The following is a 20,000-nucleotide window of genomic DNA, read 5'->3' as shown; positions in this document are numbered from 1 at the left end:
CTGCCTGCACACTCTCCCCACATAAGGCCGGGCATTGCCAGGAGGAACCCAGGACCCACTGCACCAGGAGGAACCCAGGACCCACCGCACCAGGAGGAACCCAGGACCCACTGCACCAGGAGGAACCCAGGACCCACTGCACCAGGAGGAACCCAGGACCCCCTGCACCAGCGTAGGGTCTGACAATGGGTCCAAGTATTTCATCCCCATACCTAATGGCAGTCAGGGTGCCATTGTCTAGCCTGTAGAGGTCTGTGTGTCCCTCCATGGAGATGCCCCCCCAGACCATCACTGACCCACCACCACAACGGTCATGCTGAACCATGTTACAGGCAGCAGAATGTTCTCCACGGCTTCTCCAGACCCTTTCACGTCTGTCACATGTGCTCAGGGGAAACCTGCTCTCATCTGTGAAAAGCACAGGGTGCCAGTGGTGGACCTGCCAATTCTGGGGTTCAATGGCCAATGCCAAGCCAGCTCTATGGTGCCGGGCAGTGAGCACAGGGCCCACTAGAGGATGTCGGGCCCTCAGGCCACCCTCATTAAGTCTGTTTCTGATTGGTCAGAGACATTCACACCAGTGGCCTGCTGGAGGTCATTTTGTAGGGCTCTGGCAGGGCTCATCCTGTTCCTCCTTGTACAAAGGAGCAGATACCGGTCCTGCTGATGGGTTAAGGACCTTCTACGGCCCTGTCCAGCCCTCCTAGAGGAACTGCCTGTCTCCTGGAATCTCCTCCATGCTCTTGAGACTGTGCTGGGAGACACAGCAAACCTTCTGGCAATGGCAGGTATTGATGTGACATCCTGAAGGAGTTGGACTGCCTGTACAACCTCTGTAGGGTCCAGGTATGGCCTCATGCTACCAGTAGTGACACTGACCCGAGCCAAATGCAAAACTAGTGAAAAACAGAAAGGATGAGTAGGGAAAAAATGTCAGTGACCTCCATCTGTAAAACCATTTGTGTTTTGGGGGTCGTCTCATTGTTGCCCATCCAGTGCCCCTGTTAATTTCATGAACACCAAAGCAGCTGAAACTGATGAACAACCCCCTTTACGACTTCCCTGACCATATCCATATCCCAGGAGGTTCATTGACTTCATGCGACTCGGATTACAAAGTGTAACTTTCATTTTTTTGAGGAGTGTACTTTCTATAAATTAATATTGAACTTTCCTCTGCCTGGTCCGGGGTCATGTTCCCATATTCCTGGCTTCATACTGAAACTTCTGCCCATATATATAAAAAATATAACGGGAGTCACTTTGAGGAGGGGGCCCATGGAACACAGCTCACTTTGGAGAGGTGGGGAGACCCCTGTCTCAGCTTCCCATATCCCTCTTATGTGTAAGTCACCCTGTGCCTGTTAGGGGTACAGGGGGAATGTCCTAATATTGGGGGAGCTTTGCCTGACTGTGTAGACATGTCTAGGAGATCGGTGGGGTGGGGGTGGGGGGGGTTGTTGATTATTTAATGTCATGTGGTTGCATGTGGCGGGGTCTCCAGCAGCCCTCCCTCCTGATGGGACTGTCTGCTGGTGTGAAGTTTAAATACCTGTGTGTGTCTCTTGTTACTAAATGTAGATTGCCCCGCCCATTATGCAGGAAGGGGGGGGGGGGAGCTTTGCCTGACTGTGTAGACATGTCTAGGAGGAGATCGGTGGGGTGGGGGGGGTTGTTGATTATTTAATGTCATGTGGTTGCATGTGGCGGGGTCTCCAGCAGCCCTCCCTCCTGATGGGACTGTCTGCTGGTGTGAAGTTTAAATACCTGTGTGTGTCTCTTGTTATTAAATGTAGATTGCCCCGCCCATTATGCAGGAAGGGGGGGGGGGAGCTTTGCCTGACTGTGTAGACATGTCTAGGAGGAGATCGGTGGGGTGGGGGGGGTTGTCGATTATTTAATGTCATGTGGTTGCATGTGGGGGGCGTCTCCAGCAGCCCTCCCTCCTGATGGGACTGTCTGCTGGTGTGAAGTTTAAATACCTGTGTGTGTCTCTTGTTATTAAATGTAGATTGCCCCGCCCATTATGTCATTATGCAGGAAGGGGGGGGGTTGTCCCCTGAGTGTATATATCTGCCAGAGCCTGGAATCGAACCTGGGCCTTCTGCGGTGAGAGACAGTGTTCCTTCTCACTGAGCCACCTGGAATGCTGGACAGCTCCCTTGACAATTCTTTGGATGATCCTGCCTTTGCCCTGTTTTGTCTTGAACCTTGAACTCCTTGCTCCTCCCATGAACTTCCTATAAAAGCCACGTCTCTGCACTTCCTGGTTGCCAGATTATTGTGCCTTCCCAGCCAATATCCCGCTTACTGGTCCTGCTGCCGTCTTCATCTACGTTACCGACCTTTGGCTGGCTACTGACTACGATTCTGCCTCATCCTATCTACTACCATTGGTGACCGACCCTTGGCTTGTGACTGACTCCGCTTCTGTTGGATCCGCTTTTGGTTTCCAGCCTACTCATTCCCTGGTGGGGTGATCCTGAGATCTGCGACCTGGCATTCACACGCAGCCCAATCCATCTCCACCATTAGGAGCTCTGGGGAAGACCGGTGGATGCTTAGACCCCGCACCTCAGGTGAGCCTGCGTCATTCCCAGGGTGACCCGCCTGTGTACCAATCCTGCTGGTTTCAGGTAAGCCTTACAACTGCTGTAACTGGTCTCTGAACCTGACCCAGACAATATCTTGTATCTGTGTTCAAATAAACAGGTCTATTTCCTGGTTTACTTCAAGACTGGTGTCATCTAGTCTTGGTTGGTCGGCTGTGGTGTTTGTGGTCGGTGTTCGGATGGGGAAGTGGAAGTCTAAGGGAAGTACTCAGGTGCAGTCTGGGTTGGTTACGTTACACCATACTCCAGTCGGCATGGTCTAGGTATTCCACAAGGTCCCTGTGGTCTAGAAATTCCACAAGGTCCCTGTCCCATTGGCCCATACATTGGAGCTTTGATGAGCCTCTGGAATCTTTGAGGGCCGTACATAGAGCAGAAAGAAGATCCCTAGAATGGGGATATTTTATGCAGCAATTCTCAAATGGAGTTAAGTGCATCGAGCGATCTGTGCGTTGCTCAGTAAGCGTTTTGATGCAATTTCCAATGTTCTCTGACATATTGAAGGGATCCCTTAGTTGTTAATGGATCATATGCTGTACCTATTTATCACCTTTTAGTTGCCACCCCTGAGGGGCTTGTAGGTTCTCATACAGGAATTATGTCGGATTCCCAAGAGAAGGAGATGAGTTGAAATCAAATTGATAGAATATTTCACCAGATGCCATTGTCTTAAGGAAAGTCGCACAGTGGAAGTATTTATGGGGGGGGGTCTTTGCTGAGGAGGAAGCCATATTTGTCACAAGTTAGCCTGTTTTGTGTTCTTACCTCCTTGCTGCAGTGCTGTTCCTGATCCCTTTCACATGTGTGGTTTGTCTGTGCTCACCTATGGGCGTCATCTGCTGTCCTCTGGGTTTTATTACCTTCCCTTCCATCACTTCCTGTCCCGCCTCCTTGTTTGCCTGCCTATATAAGACATGCTCAGACTAGGCCACTTTGCCTGAGCAGCTTCCTAGTTGTCGGAGCACCTGTATGGTGCTATTGCCTGTATCCTGCACTGACTACTCGTGAACCGACCCCGGCTTCGTTCTCTGACCTTGCTTGTTTTCCGCCAGTCCTGACTTCAGCTAGTCTATCGGATTTCCGTTTGTCTCCTCCCATTTTACTCTGTTCCCGCGAGCGGTCTCATTAACCTCAGCTGGGCGTACCTGGGGCCGCAACCTGGTCACAGCTTGCTACAAGTCCATCCCCACCATCAGGGGCTCTGGTGAAGAAGCAGGCTGGGGCTTAGACCCCGCGCCCTGAGGAACCCCAAGTTGAGGATCAATAAGAGCTCACTACCATATTAAGTTATATTGGGGATGGAGTGCCTTCTACGATGGTAAGGTGGGTCCAGAGAGGCCATTAATGAGAAATATTCAATGATGCCAGTGCTGCAATTTGGGCTTTGGTAAAATACGGTTTTAATTATGGGACTGCTAGGCCACCTGCCATTCGGCGGTGAGACAATACTGCAGCCTCTAGCCTCAGCCTACGGTGGTGTCAAAAAAATTCAGACTTTTCCTTTCTTCAATGCACAATCTATGAATGGGGATTAGAATTGGGGGGCTGAAATATAGAAGTTTATGCAATAAAGTCATGTTTAGTACATGAATGCTACCAAACCAAGACAGCAGCAATGTATACAGGAGGCAAGAAGGGAATTCTGCAAAAAAACAAAAAAAAGTGGGAATAATTAGCCTTGTATAGCAAGACAAAGGAAAAGGTGAGATCAATACCCAAATACGGCAGGGAGGTGGACCAGGTGAAGTTATAGTTTTCTTGAATCTGATGAAGAACACGGGAGTTCAGATTCAAATGTAAGGCTTTGGATGTTGCTTCATTGACTTGGAGATTTGAGATAGCAGCAAAAGCCGAGAGGGTGGTAAATATATTGGGCAAGGTGGTATGTGGAGTAGAGAGGTGGAGAAGAACGTCATCTACGAACACCTGTGAATTCTAGACCCCGAGTATCTGGGTGTTCCTGAATGGTGGCAGCAAGAGGTTCAAGGGCGAAGATAAATAATATTGGGGATAAAGAGCAACCCTGTATCATGTACCTGGTGATGGAGGCCAATGGAGAGAGGGCTTCCCGTGCGGCTAAGTTCCGGACTCCCCTGAGAGTGGGACAGCGGGAGTCAGGCCCAAAGTTGCACAGGTCGCCTGTAGGAGTACTGGTTGGCGGTCCACTCAAAAGCACCGCTGGTCTGCAGACAGGAGGCGCCTGTACATGGTATGCAAGCCCTTCCGGGATTTGGATGTTTACTGGGTAGTCGGTTCAAGCCAAGGTGGGAATCAGAGTAGATGTAGTCAGATGGGATAGCCAAGGTCATTCACAAAGGAGCGAGCGAGAGAGAGCGCGAGAGAGCATCTGTAAGCCAAGCCGAGGTCAGGTCAGGGGTAAATCAGGAGTAGACAGGTCCAGGAGCAAGCCAAGTCGGTAACAGGAAATCACAAGTCAGAACCACAGGATCAGGAACCAGGAACAGGGCACGGGGAGCTAGAGATCATCCAGCAACCAGGGGAAGTGATGAACCTCCTTATAAAGGCCATCTGGCACCAGACTGAGGCTAATGTGTACTTCTGTGGCCATGCAGAGTATTGGCAGAAATGCCAGATCTTCCAGAACGCCTGCCGTGGACAGTACCTGACACCCTGTCTGGTGCCTCAGCTTATTAGAAGGGAGTCAGAGGTGTATCCAGCATATTTTATTGTGGCTGTCAGCTGAGGATATAGGGCCTTGATCGTGGAGCATACCATGTTCTCCAAGGTCCCATTTACGAAGAACAAAGAGCCTGTATTTCCAAGAAAGGGTGTCAACTGGTTTACACACATTGAGAGAAAGTAGCATAGATGCCACCAACCAAGTACTGGTGAGGTGGATAAGCTGCCTTGCCCAGCGTACATTATCACTCCCTCCTTTCAATGACACAAAGCCAACCTGGTCCTTTACGGATGTGATGACCTAGATAAAGATTAAGTCTAGTAACTAGGATTTTCACCAGAATCTTTATGTCTAAGTTCAAAGTTGAGTAGATCACCCCAGTGTTTAGAGAAAGAGGAACACTATTGTACAGCTGGTTCATGTTGAGAACCAGGAACATTTCAAGGGAAAACAATGTTAAAAAACCCATAGAACTGGAGACATGTAACCAACACAATTCTAATTTTGCAGCACGATGAGAACTCTTTTAGTTGTTTTGTAAAACATTTTAAGGACTATAAAGGAAATAGACCATTACTTACTCTCTTGGACTGCAGATGGACCAAGGAAGAATCCACATCAAACCCATTAGCTCTTCCATCTTCATTTTGGCCAATGAACTCTCTCAGATTGGAGGTTCCTTTCTGAAAAAGACAATAAGATCCACCCCATGAGTTCAATATTTGTTCTAATCCAGGAAGAACCATCTACTGAGCAGAGTTTATATGGAAGTGGTTTCAGGAATTGGACACCATTTTATATAAGAGATTACAGCATGTTGTAGACAGTCCCACGAGGGCAGAAACAAGTGCTGAGTTACCGGGAAGCATAAAGATAACCTAATCAAAGCTGGTGAGAGACAATACAGAGAATGATCTATCCACAGGGCACCAAGCCTCCTTAGAAAGATCTGCCAGGAAAACAACAAGCCCCCTAAGAAAGTTATACCCCCAAGGCACACAGCATCCAGAGAAATGGCAACCTTCAAGGCACCAAGCCTCAAAAAAGATCTACCCCAAGGCAATAAGCCTCCTTAGAAAGATACACCACCAAGGCATCAAGCCCCCTGAGAAAGTTATACCTCCAGAGCACAAATCCTCCAGAGCAAAAACTACCTCCAAGGCACCAAACCTCCCAAAAGTGATCTACCCCTAGTAACCAAGCCTCCTGAGAAAGATATACCACCAAGGCACCAAGCCTCCTTAGAAAGATCTACCTCTAAGGCATAAAGTTCCCTGAGAAAGTTAAACCCCCAGGGCACCAAGCCTCCAGAGAAATGGCTATCTCCAAGGAACCAAGTCTCCCTAAAAAGATCTACCCCAAGTCACCAAGCCTCCTGACAAATGACTAACCCACAGCTCCAAGCTTTGTGAAAAAGGTCTACCCCCAGGTTACCAAGCCTCCTAAAAAGGATCTACCCCCTAGCCATTAAGCCATCTGACAAAGATCTACCCCAAAGGCACCAAGTCTCCTGAGAATGATCTATCCCCAGGGTACCCCCCTCTAGGAAAGATCTACCCCAAGGCACCAAGCTTCATCAGAAAGGTCTACCCTCCCCCCAAGGTACCAAGCCTCCCAAAAAGGATCTACCCCCAAGTCATTAAGTCATCAGACAAAGATCTTCGCCAAAGGCACCAAGTCTTTTGAGAATGATCTACCCCCAGGGCACCTCCCTCCTGGGAAATATCTACCCCCAGGGCACCTCCCTCCTGGGAAGATTCCATTATTAGCTGAGGGCAGGATAGGCTTCCCTGCAGAGATCGGTTTTCAGAGATCGCCTAAAAGTGAGCAGAGTAGGCGACAGTCTGATAAATTGGGGTAGAGAGTGCCAGAGGATGGGGGAAGCCCTGGAGAAGTCCTGGAGACGAGCATGGGAGAAGGAGACAAGGGAGCTAGAGAGTAGGAGGTCTTGCGAGGAGCGGAGAGTATGATTTGGGTAATATTTAGAGACAAGATCGGTGATGTAATTTTGGGCAGTGTTATAAATTGTTTTATATGTTATTGGTAATGTTTTGAATTTTATTCGTTGGGCAATAGGAAGCCAGTGGAGGGATTGGCAGAGAGGGATGGAGGACACTGAGTGGAGGCCAGTGGAGGGATTGGCAGAGAGGGGTGGAGGACACTGAGTGGAGGCCAGTGGAGGGATTGGCAGAGAGGGGTGGAGGACACCGAGTGGAGGCCAGTGGAGGGATTGGCAGAGGGGGGTGGAGGACACTGAGTGGAGGCCAGTGGAGGGATTGGCAGAGAGGGGTGGAGGACACCGAGTGGAGGCCAGTGGAGGGATTGGCAGAGGGGGGTGGAGGACACCGAGTGGAGGCCAGTGGAGGGATTGGCAGAGGGGGGTGGAGGACACTGAGTGGAGGCCAGTGGAGGGATTGGCAGAGAGGGGTGGAGGACACCGAGTGGAGGCCAGTGGAGGGATGGCATATATGGAACGGTTAGTAAGGTGGATGAGTCTGGCAGCAGTATTCATGATAGACTGAAGAGGGGATAGCCTGCGATGAGGTCGGTCAATGAGGAGGGAGTTACAATAGTCAAGGTGAGAGATAACAAGGGAGTGAATAAGTTGCTTAGTGGTTTCCGAGGTTAGGAACGGGTGTGTCTTGGAGATGTTGCGGAGGTGAAGTCTACAAGATTTGGACAGTGATTGGATCTGGGGCTGAAAGGACAAATGGGAGTCTAGGATTACATCTAGTACCCTGGCATGGGGGGAGGGACTGATGATTGTGTTATTGATCTTGATGAAGTCAGTGGAGGGGGCGCGGGCTGGGGGGAATACTAGGAGCTCAGTTTTGGAAAGATTGAGTTTGAGGAAGTGGAGTGACATCCATGCTGATATGTCACTTAGTAGGTTATTAATGCGAGAGGAGACTGAAGGGGTGAGGTGAGGAGGAGACTGAAGGGGTGAGGTGAGGGGTAGAAAGATAGATTTGCGTGTTGTCGGCATAAAGTAGTGGCCATTGGTTGGGGTGAGTAAGGAGTAGTGGCCATTGGTTGGGGTGAGTAAGGAGTAGTGGCCATTGGTTGGGGTGAGTAAGGAGTGGTGGCCATTGGTTGGGGTGAGTAAGGAGCGGTGGCCATTGGTTGGGATGAGTACGGAGCGGTGGCCATTGGTTGGGATGAGTACGGAGCGGTGGCCATTGGTTGGGATGAGTACGGAGCGGTGGCCATTGGTTGGGATGAGTACGGAGCGGTGGCCATTGGTTGGGATGAGTACGGAGCGGTGGCCATTGGTTGGGATGAGTACGGAGCGGTGGCCATTGGTTGGGATGAGTACGGAGCGGTGGCCATTGGTTATAGCAGTTAGTAGATCATTAGTGAGGTTTAGTAGGGCAGTTTCAGTGGAGTGGAGTGAGTGAAAGCCAGACTGTGAAGGGTGAAGAAGGTTGTTGAGGGAGGAGCTCCGGTGATTGTAGACTAAGCGTTCTAGGAGTTTAGAGGAAAAGGGTAGCAGGGAGATGGGTCTTAAGAAGTTCAGGTTGGTGGGGTCCAGGGAGGGCTTGTTAAGTATGGGAGTGATGTGTGCATGCTTTAGAGAGGAGGGGAAGGCACCAGTAGAGAGGGAGAGATTGAAGATGTGAGTGAGGGAGCGTAGGATGGAAGAAGAGGGAGACCGTAGTAGTTGTGAAGGGACAGGATCCAGGGGGCAGGTAGTGAGATGGGATTCTAAGAAAACCTTAGTGACCTCTTCGGTAGTAGAAAGTCAGAAGAAGAAAGTGTTGAGGGAGGTTTAGTATAGGGTATGCTAAGTGGGATGGATGTCTGTGCAGTGGTGATGTCCCTACGGATTGCGTCAGTCTTGCTTTTGAAATGATTTGCAATCTCGTGAGTGGTGAGTGAGGTGCTGGGTGGAGGTGGAGAAAGTAAAGAGTTAAAAGTAGAGAAGAGACGACGAGGACTGGATGACAAGGTATTGATGAGAGTGACAAAGTCGTCTTGTTTGGCAGCATGGAGGGAGGAATTGTATGTTAAGAAAGCAGATTTGTATTGGATGAATGCTTGCTGGGATTTGGTTTTATGCCACAATCGCTCCATCGCACGACTATGTCGTTTAAGATGTCTGGTGTGGTCAGTCTGCCACGGTTGTATTGGTCGGGGCCTGATGCTTCGTGTTGTTAGAGGAACAAGTGAGTCTAATGTGGATGACAGTGAACTGTTGTAGACAGCAGTGGCCAGGTCAGGAAAGGGGAGAGATTCTGTCATAGAGTTGGTCAGTTGCAGAGTGGAAAGGAGCCGGGTTCAAGTTGTGAAGGTTTCTGCAGGTAATTGTTTGCTGCTTGGAGGGATAGGTGTTTGAAGACGAGGAGACTGTGAAGGTGATGAGATTGTGATCAGAGAGAGGAAAGGGGGTGTTTGTGAGGTTGTAGGGAGTGCAAAGATGGGAGAAAACAAGGTCTAATGTATTCCCATCAGAGTGAGTGGGGGACCATGGAGGACTGTGTCCATCAGAGTGAGTGGGAGGACCGTGTCCATCAGAGTGAGTGGAGGACCATGGAGGACTGTGTCCATCAGAGTGAGTGGGAGGACTGTGTCCATCAGAGTGAGTGGAGGACCATGGAGGACCGTGTCCATCAGAGTGAGTGGGAGGACCGTGTCCATCAGAGTGAGTGGAGGACCATGGAGGACTGTGTCCATCAGAGTGAGTGGAGGACCATGGAGGACTGTGTCCATCAGAGTGAGTGGGAGGACGGCGTCCATCAGAGTGAGTGGGAGGACGGCGTCCATCAGAGTGAGTGGGAGGACGGCGTCCATCAGAGTGAGTGGGAGGACGGCGTCCATCAGAGTGAGTGGGAGGACGGCGTCCATCAGAGTGAGTGGGAGGACGGCGTCCATCAGAGTGAGTGGGAGGACGGCGTCCATCAGAGTGAGTGGAGGATATGGCAATATATTTGGGAAGAATGTTTTTAGCCGCCTCCCGCCCGCCATATAGTCCAATGACGGACGCAAGGTGGTTCTCTCATTCTGATAGGCTGTCTTTTGATGTCCTTCCATTCTCACCACGCATGCGCGGCCCCGGGAGCGCGGCGATCGGCGGTGCACTGTGTCCCTCAGACACAGCGGATCACCGATCCACGGAAAGAGCCAAAGATGTCAGCTCGGTCATGTGATCAGCTGTGTCCAGTCACAGCTGATCACATGTAAACAGGGAAATGCCGGTTATTGGCATTTCTCTCCCCACGAGCTGTCACGCTGACAGAGGAGAGGAGCGGAGAGCCGGTAATCAGCATTCCGCAGAGGGGACATGTACACTGATCATCAGGGCACTGATGATCAGTGTGCCCTGATGATCAGTGTGGCCCCAGAAGTGCCAGCTGTCAGTGCTGAACAGTGCCACATATCAGTGCCCATCTGAGCTGCCCTTCAGTGTCACCCAGTGCCAGTCAGTGCCACCTATCAGTGCCCATCAGTGATCCCTGTCAATGCCCAACAGTGCCTCCTCATCAGTGTCCATCACTACAGCCTCATTAGCGCACATCAGTGAAGGAGAAAAAGCACTTATTTACAAAATTTTATAACAAAAACTAAGAAAAAAAACTCTGAGGTGATTAAATACCACCAAAATAAAGCTCTGTCACAAAAAAAAATGCTAAAAATTTCGTATGGGTACAGTGTTGCATGACCGCGCAATTGTCAAAGTGCAACAGCGCTGAAAGCTGGAAATTGGCCTGGTCAGGAAGGGGGTAGAAGTGCCCTGTAGGCAGGAAGGGGGTAGAAGTGCCCTGTAGGCAGGAAGGGGGTAGAAGTGCCCTGTAGGCAGGAAGGGGGTAGAAGTGCCCTGTAGGCAGGAAGGGGGTAGAAGTGCCCTGCAGGAAGGGGGTAGAAGTGCCCTGTAGGCAGGAAGGGGGTAGAAGTGCCCTGCAGGAAGGGGGTAGAAGTGCCCTGTAGGCAGGAAGGGGGTAAAAGTGTCTGGTGGGCAGGAAGGGGGTAGAAGCGCCCTGTAGGCAGGAAGGGGGTAGAAGCGCCCGGTAGGCAGGAAGGGGGTAAAAGTGTCTGGTGGGCAGGAAGGGGGTAGAAGCGCCCTGTAGGCAGGAAGGGGGTAGAAGCGCCCTGTAGGCAGGAAGGGGGTAAAAGTGTCTGGTGGGCAGGAAGGGGGTAGAAGCGCCCTGTAGGCAGGAAGGGGGTAGAAGCGCCCGGTAGGCAGGAAGGGGGTAAAAGTGTCTGGTGGGCAGGAAGGGGGTAGAAGCGCCCTGTAGGCAGGAAGGGGGTAGAAGCGCCCTGTAGGCAGGAAGGGGGTAAAAGTGTCCTGTAGGCAGGAAGGGGGTAGAAGTGCCCGGTAGGCAGGAAGGGGGTAGAAGTGCCCGGTGGGCAGGAAGGGGGTAGAAGTGTCCTGTAGGCAGGAAGGGGGTAGAAGTGTCCTGTAGGCAGGAAGGGGGTAGAAGTGTCCTGTAGGCAGGAAGGGGGTAGAAGTGCCCGGTAGGCAGGAAGGGGGTAGAAGTGCCCGGTAGGCAGGAAGGGGGTAGAAGTGCCCTGTAGGCAGGAAGGGGGTAGAAGTGCCCGGTAGGCAGGAAGGGGGTAGAAGTGCCCGGTAGGCAGGAAGGGGGTAGAAGTGCCCTGTAGGCAGGAAGGGGGTAGAAGTATCCTGTAGGCAGGAAGGGGGTAGAAGTGCCCGGTAGGCAGGAAGGGGGTAGAAGTATCCTGTAGGCAGGAAGGGGGTAGAAGTGCCCGGTAGGCAGGAAGGGGGTAGAAGTGCCCTGTAGGCAGGAAGGGGGTAGAAGTGTCCTGTAGGCAGGAAGGGGGTAGAAGCGCCCGGCAGGCAGGAAGGGGGTAGAAGCGCCCGGCAGGCAGGAAGGGGGTAGAAGCGCCCGGCAGGCAGGAAGGGGGTAGAAGCGCCCGGCAGGCAGGAAGGGGGTAGAAGCGCCCGGTAGGCAGGAAGGGGGTAGAAGTGCCCGGTATGTTTTTCCTCCATGTGGGTATCCTGGCATTTCAGAGCCTCCAAAACTGATAGGTATTGGGGAAGTGATACAGGAAAAATGCCCTTTGAAAGCCTGGAGGAGGTCACTGGATTTTGGGGTCCTGTATGTGGATAGGCTGCCAAAAAGTACATGTGGTACCCCCATACTCGGGAGACATGGCAGAATGTGTTTTGGGGTGTTATTCCAATATATACCCATGGCATGTGTGAGCGGGGGTGATCAAATACCACCAGAAGAAAGCTCTATTTGTGGGGGAAAAAAAGGATGTAAATTTTGTTTGGGTAGAGTTCCATGTCCACGCACTTACCAGTCAAAGTAGCGCATTGCTGAACAGCAAAAAAAAAAAGGACTTATCAAGAGGGAAGGGGGGGGGGAGGGGGGAGTAAATCTTCTGGAGGGCAATTGGCTACTGTATTTTATTCTGGTTGTCAGGCGGATATTATTGGGGGGCAAAGAATGACATTTACTACAGTGCCGTGGTATATGTCAGAGCTATACACATGTGTAATAATAAATAGTGTGTGACTGTGGGGGAGGGGACATTAGAGTGTCAGCTCCTCTGGTGCAGAGACTGATGGGACTGTGGGGGAGGGGACATTAGAGTGTAAGCTCCTCTGTACAGAGACTGATGGGACTGTGGGGGAGGGGACATTAGAGTGTAAGCTCCTCCGGTACAGAGACTGATGGGACTGTGGGAGAGGGGACATTAGAGTGTAAGCTCCTCTGGTACAGAGACTGATGGGACTGTGGGGGGGAGGGGACATTAGAGTGTAAGCTCCTCTGGTACAGAGACTGATGGGACTGTGGGGGAGGGGACATTAGAGTGTAAGCTCCTCTGGTACAGAGACTGATGGGACTGTGGGGGGAGGGGACATTAGAGTGTAAGCTCCTCTGGTACAGAGACTGATGGGACTGGGGGGGAGGGGACATTAGAGTGTCAGCTCCTCTGGTACAGAGACTGATGTGACTGGCTTAGTGATCTCTGTACAGCGCTACAGAACATGTTAGAACCACAGAGGTGTCAGCATTTCTGCACATTAAAGAGTAAAATAAATATAAGAATAGTTTCTTTCTCAGGAAGGAAATGATAACCTGTTGCGACTCGTCCCCATAGATCTCATACTGCAGACAAAACAATGAGTCTCCTGGTATAAAGGGTATTATAGGGGGTATGTGGGACCGATGGGGGGAGGGGGGGGGGGGGGAATGTAGAGTTTCACTTATTTGGTTAGTTTTGAATGTAAAATCCTGAAAAGCCTCAGTGGGGGGAGGGGAGAACTATTGTGTGTCCCCAACACATTTTCTGGAATTGGGAGAGCAGAGTCATCCTCATCCTGGAGTGTTGGATTGTTTTGTAACTGTACTCTGTCCAATTATGAGAGGAAGAGAACATGGTGTTGACTATTCCTTTACTAACCTCTATAGAGATCTGCAGACATGGTATATATACAGGACAGATACGTATCCATACATCGTCCTCGGTATACGTCTGCAGACATCGTATATATACGGGACAGATACGTATCCATACATCGTCCTCGGTATACGTCTGCAGACATCGTATATATACGGGACGGATACGTATCCATACATCGTCCTCGGTATACGTCTGCAGACATGGTATATATACGGGACAGATACGTATCCATACATCGTCCTCGGTATACGTCTGCAGGACATCGTATATATACGGGACAGATACGTATCCATACATCGTCCTCGGTATACGTCTGCAGACATCGTATATATACGGGACGGATACGTATCCATACATCGTCCTCGGTATACGTCTGCAGACATGGTATATATACGGGACAGATACGTATCCATACATCGTCCTCGGTATACGTCTGCAGACATCGTATATATACGGGACAGATACGTATCCATACATCGTCCTCGGTATACGTCTGCAGACATCGTATATATACGGGACAGATACGTATCCATACATCGTCCTCGGTATACGTCTGCAGACATCGTATATATACGGGACAGATACGTATCCATACATCGTCCTCGGTATACGTCTGCAGACATCGTATATATACAGGACAGATACGTATCCATACATCGTCCTCGGTATACGTCTGCAGACATCGTATATATACGGGACAGATACGTATCCATACATCGTCCTCGGTATACGTCTGCAGACATCGTATATATATACAGGACAGATACGTATCCATACATCGTCCTCGGTATACGTCTGCAGACATCATATATATACGGGACGGATACGTATCCATACATCGTCCTCGGTATACGTCTGCAGACATCGTATATATACGGGACGGATACGTATCCATACATCGTCCTCGGTATACGTCTGCAGACATGGTATATATACGGGACAGATACGTATCCATACATCGTCCTCGGTATACGTCTGCAGACATGGTATATATACGGGACAGATACGTATCCATACATGGTCCTCGGTATACGTCTGCAGACATGGTATATATACGGGACAGATACGTATCCATACATCGTCCTCGGTATACGTCTGCAGACATGGTATATATACGGGACAGATACGTATCCATACATTGTCCTCGGTATACGTCTGCGGACATCGTGTATATATACAGGACAGATACGTATCCATACATCGTCCTCGGTATACCTCTGCGGACATCGTATATATACGGGACGGATACGTATCCATACATCGTCCTCGGTATACGTCTGCGGACATCGTATATATACGGGACAGATACGTATCCATACATCGTCCTCGGTATACCTCTGCGGACATCGTATATATATGGGACAGATACGTATCCATACATCGTCCTCGGTATACGTCTGCAGACATCATATATATACGGGACGGATACGTATCCATACATCGTCCTCGGTATACGTCTGCAGACATCATATATATACGGGACAGATACGTATCCATACATGGTCCTCGGTATACGTCTGCAGACATGGTATATATATACGGGACAGATACGTATCCATACATGGTCCTCGGTATACGTCTGCAGACATGGTATATATATACAGGACAGATACGTATCCATACATCGTCCTCGGTATACGTCTGCGGACATCGTATATATACGGGACAGATACGTATCCATACATGGTCCTCGGTATACGTCTGCAGACATTGCTCGGTGATATGAAGGAATTGATGTGTATGGACATGTCTGGTTGGACAGCTGTGTCTATAGAAGGTCTTCTGATGGACGGAATGTTCCTGGATGTGTAGAGCCCTCACACCGTACAATCCCCCCGGGAACTCACCTCTCCTCCATCCTGGGACACCCTCCGCTCACCGTTAGATGGGGTCACCAGCAGCACAGCGACAACGAGACCCCCCAAGATCAGCAGAGTCCTCATAACCGCCCCGCAGCCCGATCCTCACTACAGCAAAGACGTTGTACAATGTGGGACCCCCGCCCTCCGTCTGCTTCACCGTGCTGATTGCAGTTCCCTATACATGACTCGTCCCCTCCCCCCAGCCCCTTCCTAAATCCTCCCCTATTCATTATATTGGGATTGGTTTCCGTATTGAGAAGAGTTGAGTTGTCCTCACAATGGATCGGTGGTGGGAAGAGCGGAGGCAGGAAATGGCAGAAGTTGGAGAAAGTGTTTATTAGATTGGATCTGATGGAAAAAATGAGAAGGATTCTATGGGGGGGAGGGGGGGGTCTGTGTCACGGTCTGGGTCAGGTTCAGAGACCAGTTGCTATAGCAGTGTAAGGCTTTCCTGAAACCAGCAGGATAGGTACACAGGCGGGTCACCCTGGGAATGACGGAGGCTCACCTGAGGTGCGGGGTCTAAGCATTAACCGGTATTCACCAGAGCTCCTAATGGTGGAGATGGATTTGGCTGCGTGTTGGTACCAGGTCGCAGATCTCAGGATCACCCCACCAGGGAATGAGCAAGCCGGTAACCGCTAGCGGATCCAACAGGTTAGGGATCAAGCAGAAGCGGAGTCAGTCACAAGCCAAGGGTGGGTCACAAATGGTAGTAGATGAGGATGAGGCAGAATCGTAGTCCAGGAACAAGCCAAAGGTCGGTAGTGAAGGTATAGATGGCAGCTGGAGAGACAAGCGGGATATTGGCTGGAGAACACACAATAACCTGGCAAATAGGAAATGCAGAGACATGGCTTTTATCAGGAAGTTCATGGGAGGAGCAAGGGGTTCAAGGTCCAAGATAAACAAGGTCAAGGTAGGATCACCCAACTAATTGTCAAGGAAGTTGTCCAACATTCCAGGTGGCTCAGCGAGAAGAAACATTACCTCTCACCGTGGAAGACCCAGGTTCAAACCCAGGCTCTGACAGTCTGTATGGGAAGAAGACGAGGGTCTCCACACAGGTATGGAAGTTCTGGAGACCTTACCTACAGAAAGATGTTGATGAGATCCAGAGACAGGCAACAAAGATAGTGAGAGATCTAAGAGATCAGATCAGGAAAGACTGCAGGAATGCAATGTGTATGAGGGAAAGGATGGACATGACTGACACTTTCCAGACCAGCAAGGGATCTGTATTGTTGATACAAGGCAGGATGGATCCACCACACCATGACACCACCAGCCTGAACTGTTGATATGAACAAGGATGGATCCATAACACCACCACTACCAGCCTGAACCAGTAATACAAGGCAGGATGGATCCCCCACACCATGACAGGCAGGATCCACCACACCATGACACCACCACCAGCCTGAACCAGTAATACAAGGCAGGATGGGTCTCCCACACCATGACACCACCACCACCAGCCTGAACCGTTGATACAAGGCAGGATGGATCCACCACACCATGACACCACCACCACCAGCCTGAACTGTTGATATGAACAAGGATGGATCCATAACACCACCACCACCAGCTTGAACCAGTGATACAAGGCAGGATGGATCCATGACTCCACCACCAGCCTGAACTGGTGATACAAGGCAGGATGGATCCCCCACACCATGACACCCCCACCACCAGCCTGAATCATTGATACAAGGCAGGATGGATCCCCCACACCATGACACCACCACCAGCCTGAACCATTGATACAAGGCAGGATGGATCCACCACACCATGACACCACCATCACCAGCCTGAACCACTGATACAAGGCAGGATGGATCCCCCACACCATGATACCACCACCACCAGCCTGAACCATTGATACCAGGCAGGATGTATCCCCCACACCATGACACCACCACCAGCCTGAACCATTGATACAAGGCAGGATGGATCCACCACACCATGACACCACCATCACCAGCCTGAACCACTGATACAAGGCAGGATGGATCCACCACACCATGACACCACCACCAGCCTGAACCAGTAATACAAGGCAGGATGGATCTCCCACACCATGACACCACCACCACCAGCCTGAACCGTTGATACAAGGCAAGATGGATCCACCACACCATGACACCACCACCACCAGCCTGAACTGTTGATATGAACAAGGATGGATCCATAACACCACCACCACCAGCTTGAACCAGTGATACAAGGCAGGATGGATCCATGACACCACCACCAGCCTGAACTGGTGATACAAGGCAGGATGGATCCCCCACACCATGACACCACCACCACCAGCCTGAACCATTGATACAAGGCAGGATGGATCCACCACACCATGACACCACCACCAGCCTGAACCACTGATACAAGGCAGGATGGATCCACCACACCATGACACCACCATCACCAGCCTGAACCACTGATACAAGGCAGGATGGATCCCCCACACCATGATACCACCACCACCAGCCTGAACCATTGATACCAGGCAGGATGTATCCCCCACACCATGACACCACCACCAGCCTGAACCACTGATACAAGGCAGGATGGATCCATGCTTTCACATTGGTTACACCAAATTCTGACCCCACCATCTGAATGTCGTGGCTGAAATCCAGACTCAAAAGACCAGGAAATGTTCTTCCAATCTTATATTGTCCAATTTTGGTGATCCTGTCTGAATTATAGCCTTCATTTCCTGTTCTTAGCTGACAGGAGTGGCACCCGGTGTGGTCTTCTGCTGCTGTAGCCCATCTGCTTCAAGTTTGGCTGTGTTGTGCATTAAGAGATGGTATTCTGCATACCTTGGGTGTAACGAGGAGTTATTGGAGTTCCTATTGCCTTTCTATCAGAACCAGTCTGCCCATTCTCCTCTGATCTCTGACCCCAACAAGACATTTTCCTCCACACAACTGCCACTCACTGGATATTTTCTCTTTTTCGGACCATTCTCTGTAACCCTAGAGATGGTTGTGCGGGAAAATCCCCGGAGATCAGCAGTTTTCGAAATCATCAGACCAGCCCGTCTGGCACCAACAACCAGGACATCTTCTAAGTCACTTAAATCCCCTTTCTTCCCCATTCTGATGCTCAGTGTGGAGTATAGAATATACAGCAGAGTGTACAGGGCGGAGTAGAGAGTATACAGCAGGGTGTACAGGGCGGAGTAGAGAGTATACAGCAGGGTGTACAGGGCGGAGTATAGAGTATACAGCAGGGTGTACAGGGCGGAGTATAGAGTATACAGCAGGGTGTACAGGGCGGAGTGTAGAGTATACAGCAGGGTGTACGGGGCGGAGTGTAGAGTATACAGCAGAGTGTACAGGGCGGAGTATACAGTATACAGCAGGGTGTACAGGGCGGAGTAGAGAGTATACAGCAGGGTGTACAGGGCGGAGTATAGAGTATACAGCAGAGTGTACAGGGCGGAGTATAGAGTATACAGCAGGGTGTACAGGGCGGAGTGTAGAGTATACAGCAGGGTGTACAGGGCGGAGTAGAGAGTATACAGCAGGGTGTACAGGGCGGAGTGTAGAGTATACAGCAGGGTGTACAGGGCGGAGTGTAGAGTATACAGCAGGGTGTACAGGGCGGAGTAGAGAGTATACAGCAGGGTGTACAGGGCGGAGTGTAGAGTATACAGCAGGGTGTACAGGGCGGAGTGTAGAGTATACAGCAGGGTGTACAGGGCGGAGTGTAGAGTATACAGCAGGGTGTACAGGGCGGAGTGTAGAGTATACAGCAGGGTGTACAGGGCGGAGTGTAGAGTATACAGCAGGGTGTACAGGGCGGAGTGTAGAGTATACAGCAGGGTGTACAGGGCGGAGTGTAGAGTATACAGCAGGGTGTACAGGGCGGAGTATACAGCAGAGTGTACAGGGCGGAGTATACAGTATACAGCAGAGTGTACAGGGCGGAGTATTGAGTATACAGCAGGGTGTACAGGGCGGAGTATAGAGTATACAGCAGGGTGTACAGGGCGGAGTATAGAGTATACAGCAGGGTGTACAGGGCGGAGTATAGAGTATACAGCAGGGTGTACAGGGCGGAGTATAGAGTATACAGCAGGGTGTACAGGGCGGAGTATAGAGTATACAGCAGGGTGTACAGGGTGGAGTATACAGTATACAGCAGAGTGTACAGGGTGGTGCGATGTGCAGCACAGCTGAAGAATTTCCAGGCCACACATGCACAGCAAATTTCCCATTCATTTCTATGAAAAGGTGGTCATCATTCGTCCCAATGGTGGATGGGGTTCTACTGCAGGGTGACTTTTCATGAGGTGGCTTTGCACCTCCCTGTTGATCGTCCAGTGAAGATCTTTCTGCAACATGAACAGATAAGTGCAGGATTTGGGGATATTGGTGGGGGGATGGGATATTTAAAAATGAGTGTTATGAAAATCTTGAGGGACAGCAAGAAGTGAGAGGAGATCCTTCAAAAGTCAAGGGAAGTCCTCCCTTAGACAATTGCCATTAGAGGTTATCCCTC

At 50.5% G+C, this 20,000-nt stretch overlaps 1 protein-coding gene across 1 annotated transcript in view; it reads right to left on the bottom strand.

Moving 5' to 3' along the window:
- Positions 1–15,652, bottom strand: part of LOC149433114 (uncharacterized) — a 67,453-nt gene extending 51,801 nt beyond the window's left edge. Inside the window, exons 1-2 of the mRNA XM_089664635.1 lie at positions 15,471–15,652; positions 5,835–5,936 (exon numbers count right to left, since the gene is read on the bottom strand). Coding sequence (XP_089520761.1) covers positions 5,835–5,936; positions 15,471–15,566 — 198 coding nt within the window. The 5' untranslated portion in view covers positions 15,567–15,652. The remainder of the gene's footprint in view (positions 1–5,834; positions 5,937–15,470) is intronic.
- Positions 15,653–20,000: the final 4,348 nt, after the last annotated feature.

The sequence above is a fragment of the Staurois parvus genome, unplaced genomic scaffold, assembly GCF_062004578.1.
Source record: "Staurois parvus isolate SC_StPar_1 unplaced genomic scaffold, SC_StPar_1.0 ptg001976l, whole genome shotgun sequence".
In the NCBI taxonomy this organism is placed as follows: Eukaryota; Metazoa; Chordata; class Amphibia; order Anura; family Ranidae; genus Staurois; species Staurois parvus.
The sequence above is the reverse complement of the archived record's forward strand: the minus strand, read 5'-3'. Positions and strand labels throughout refer to the sequence as shown.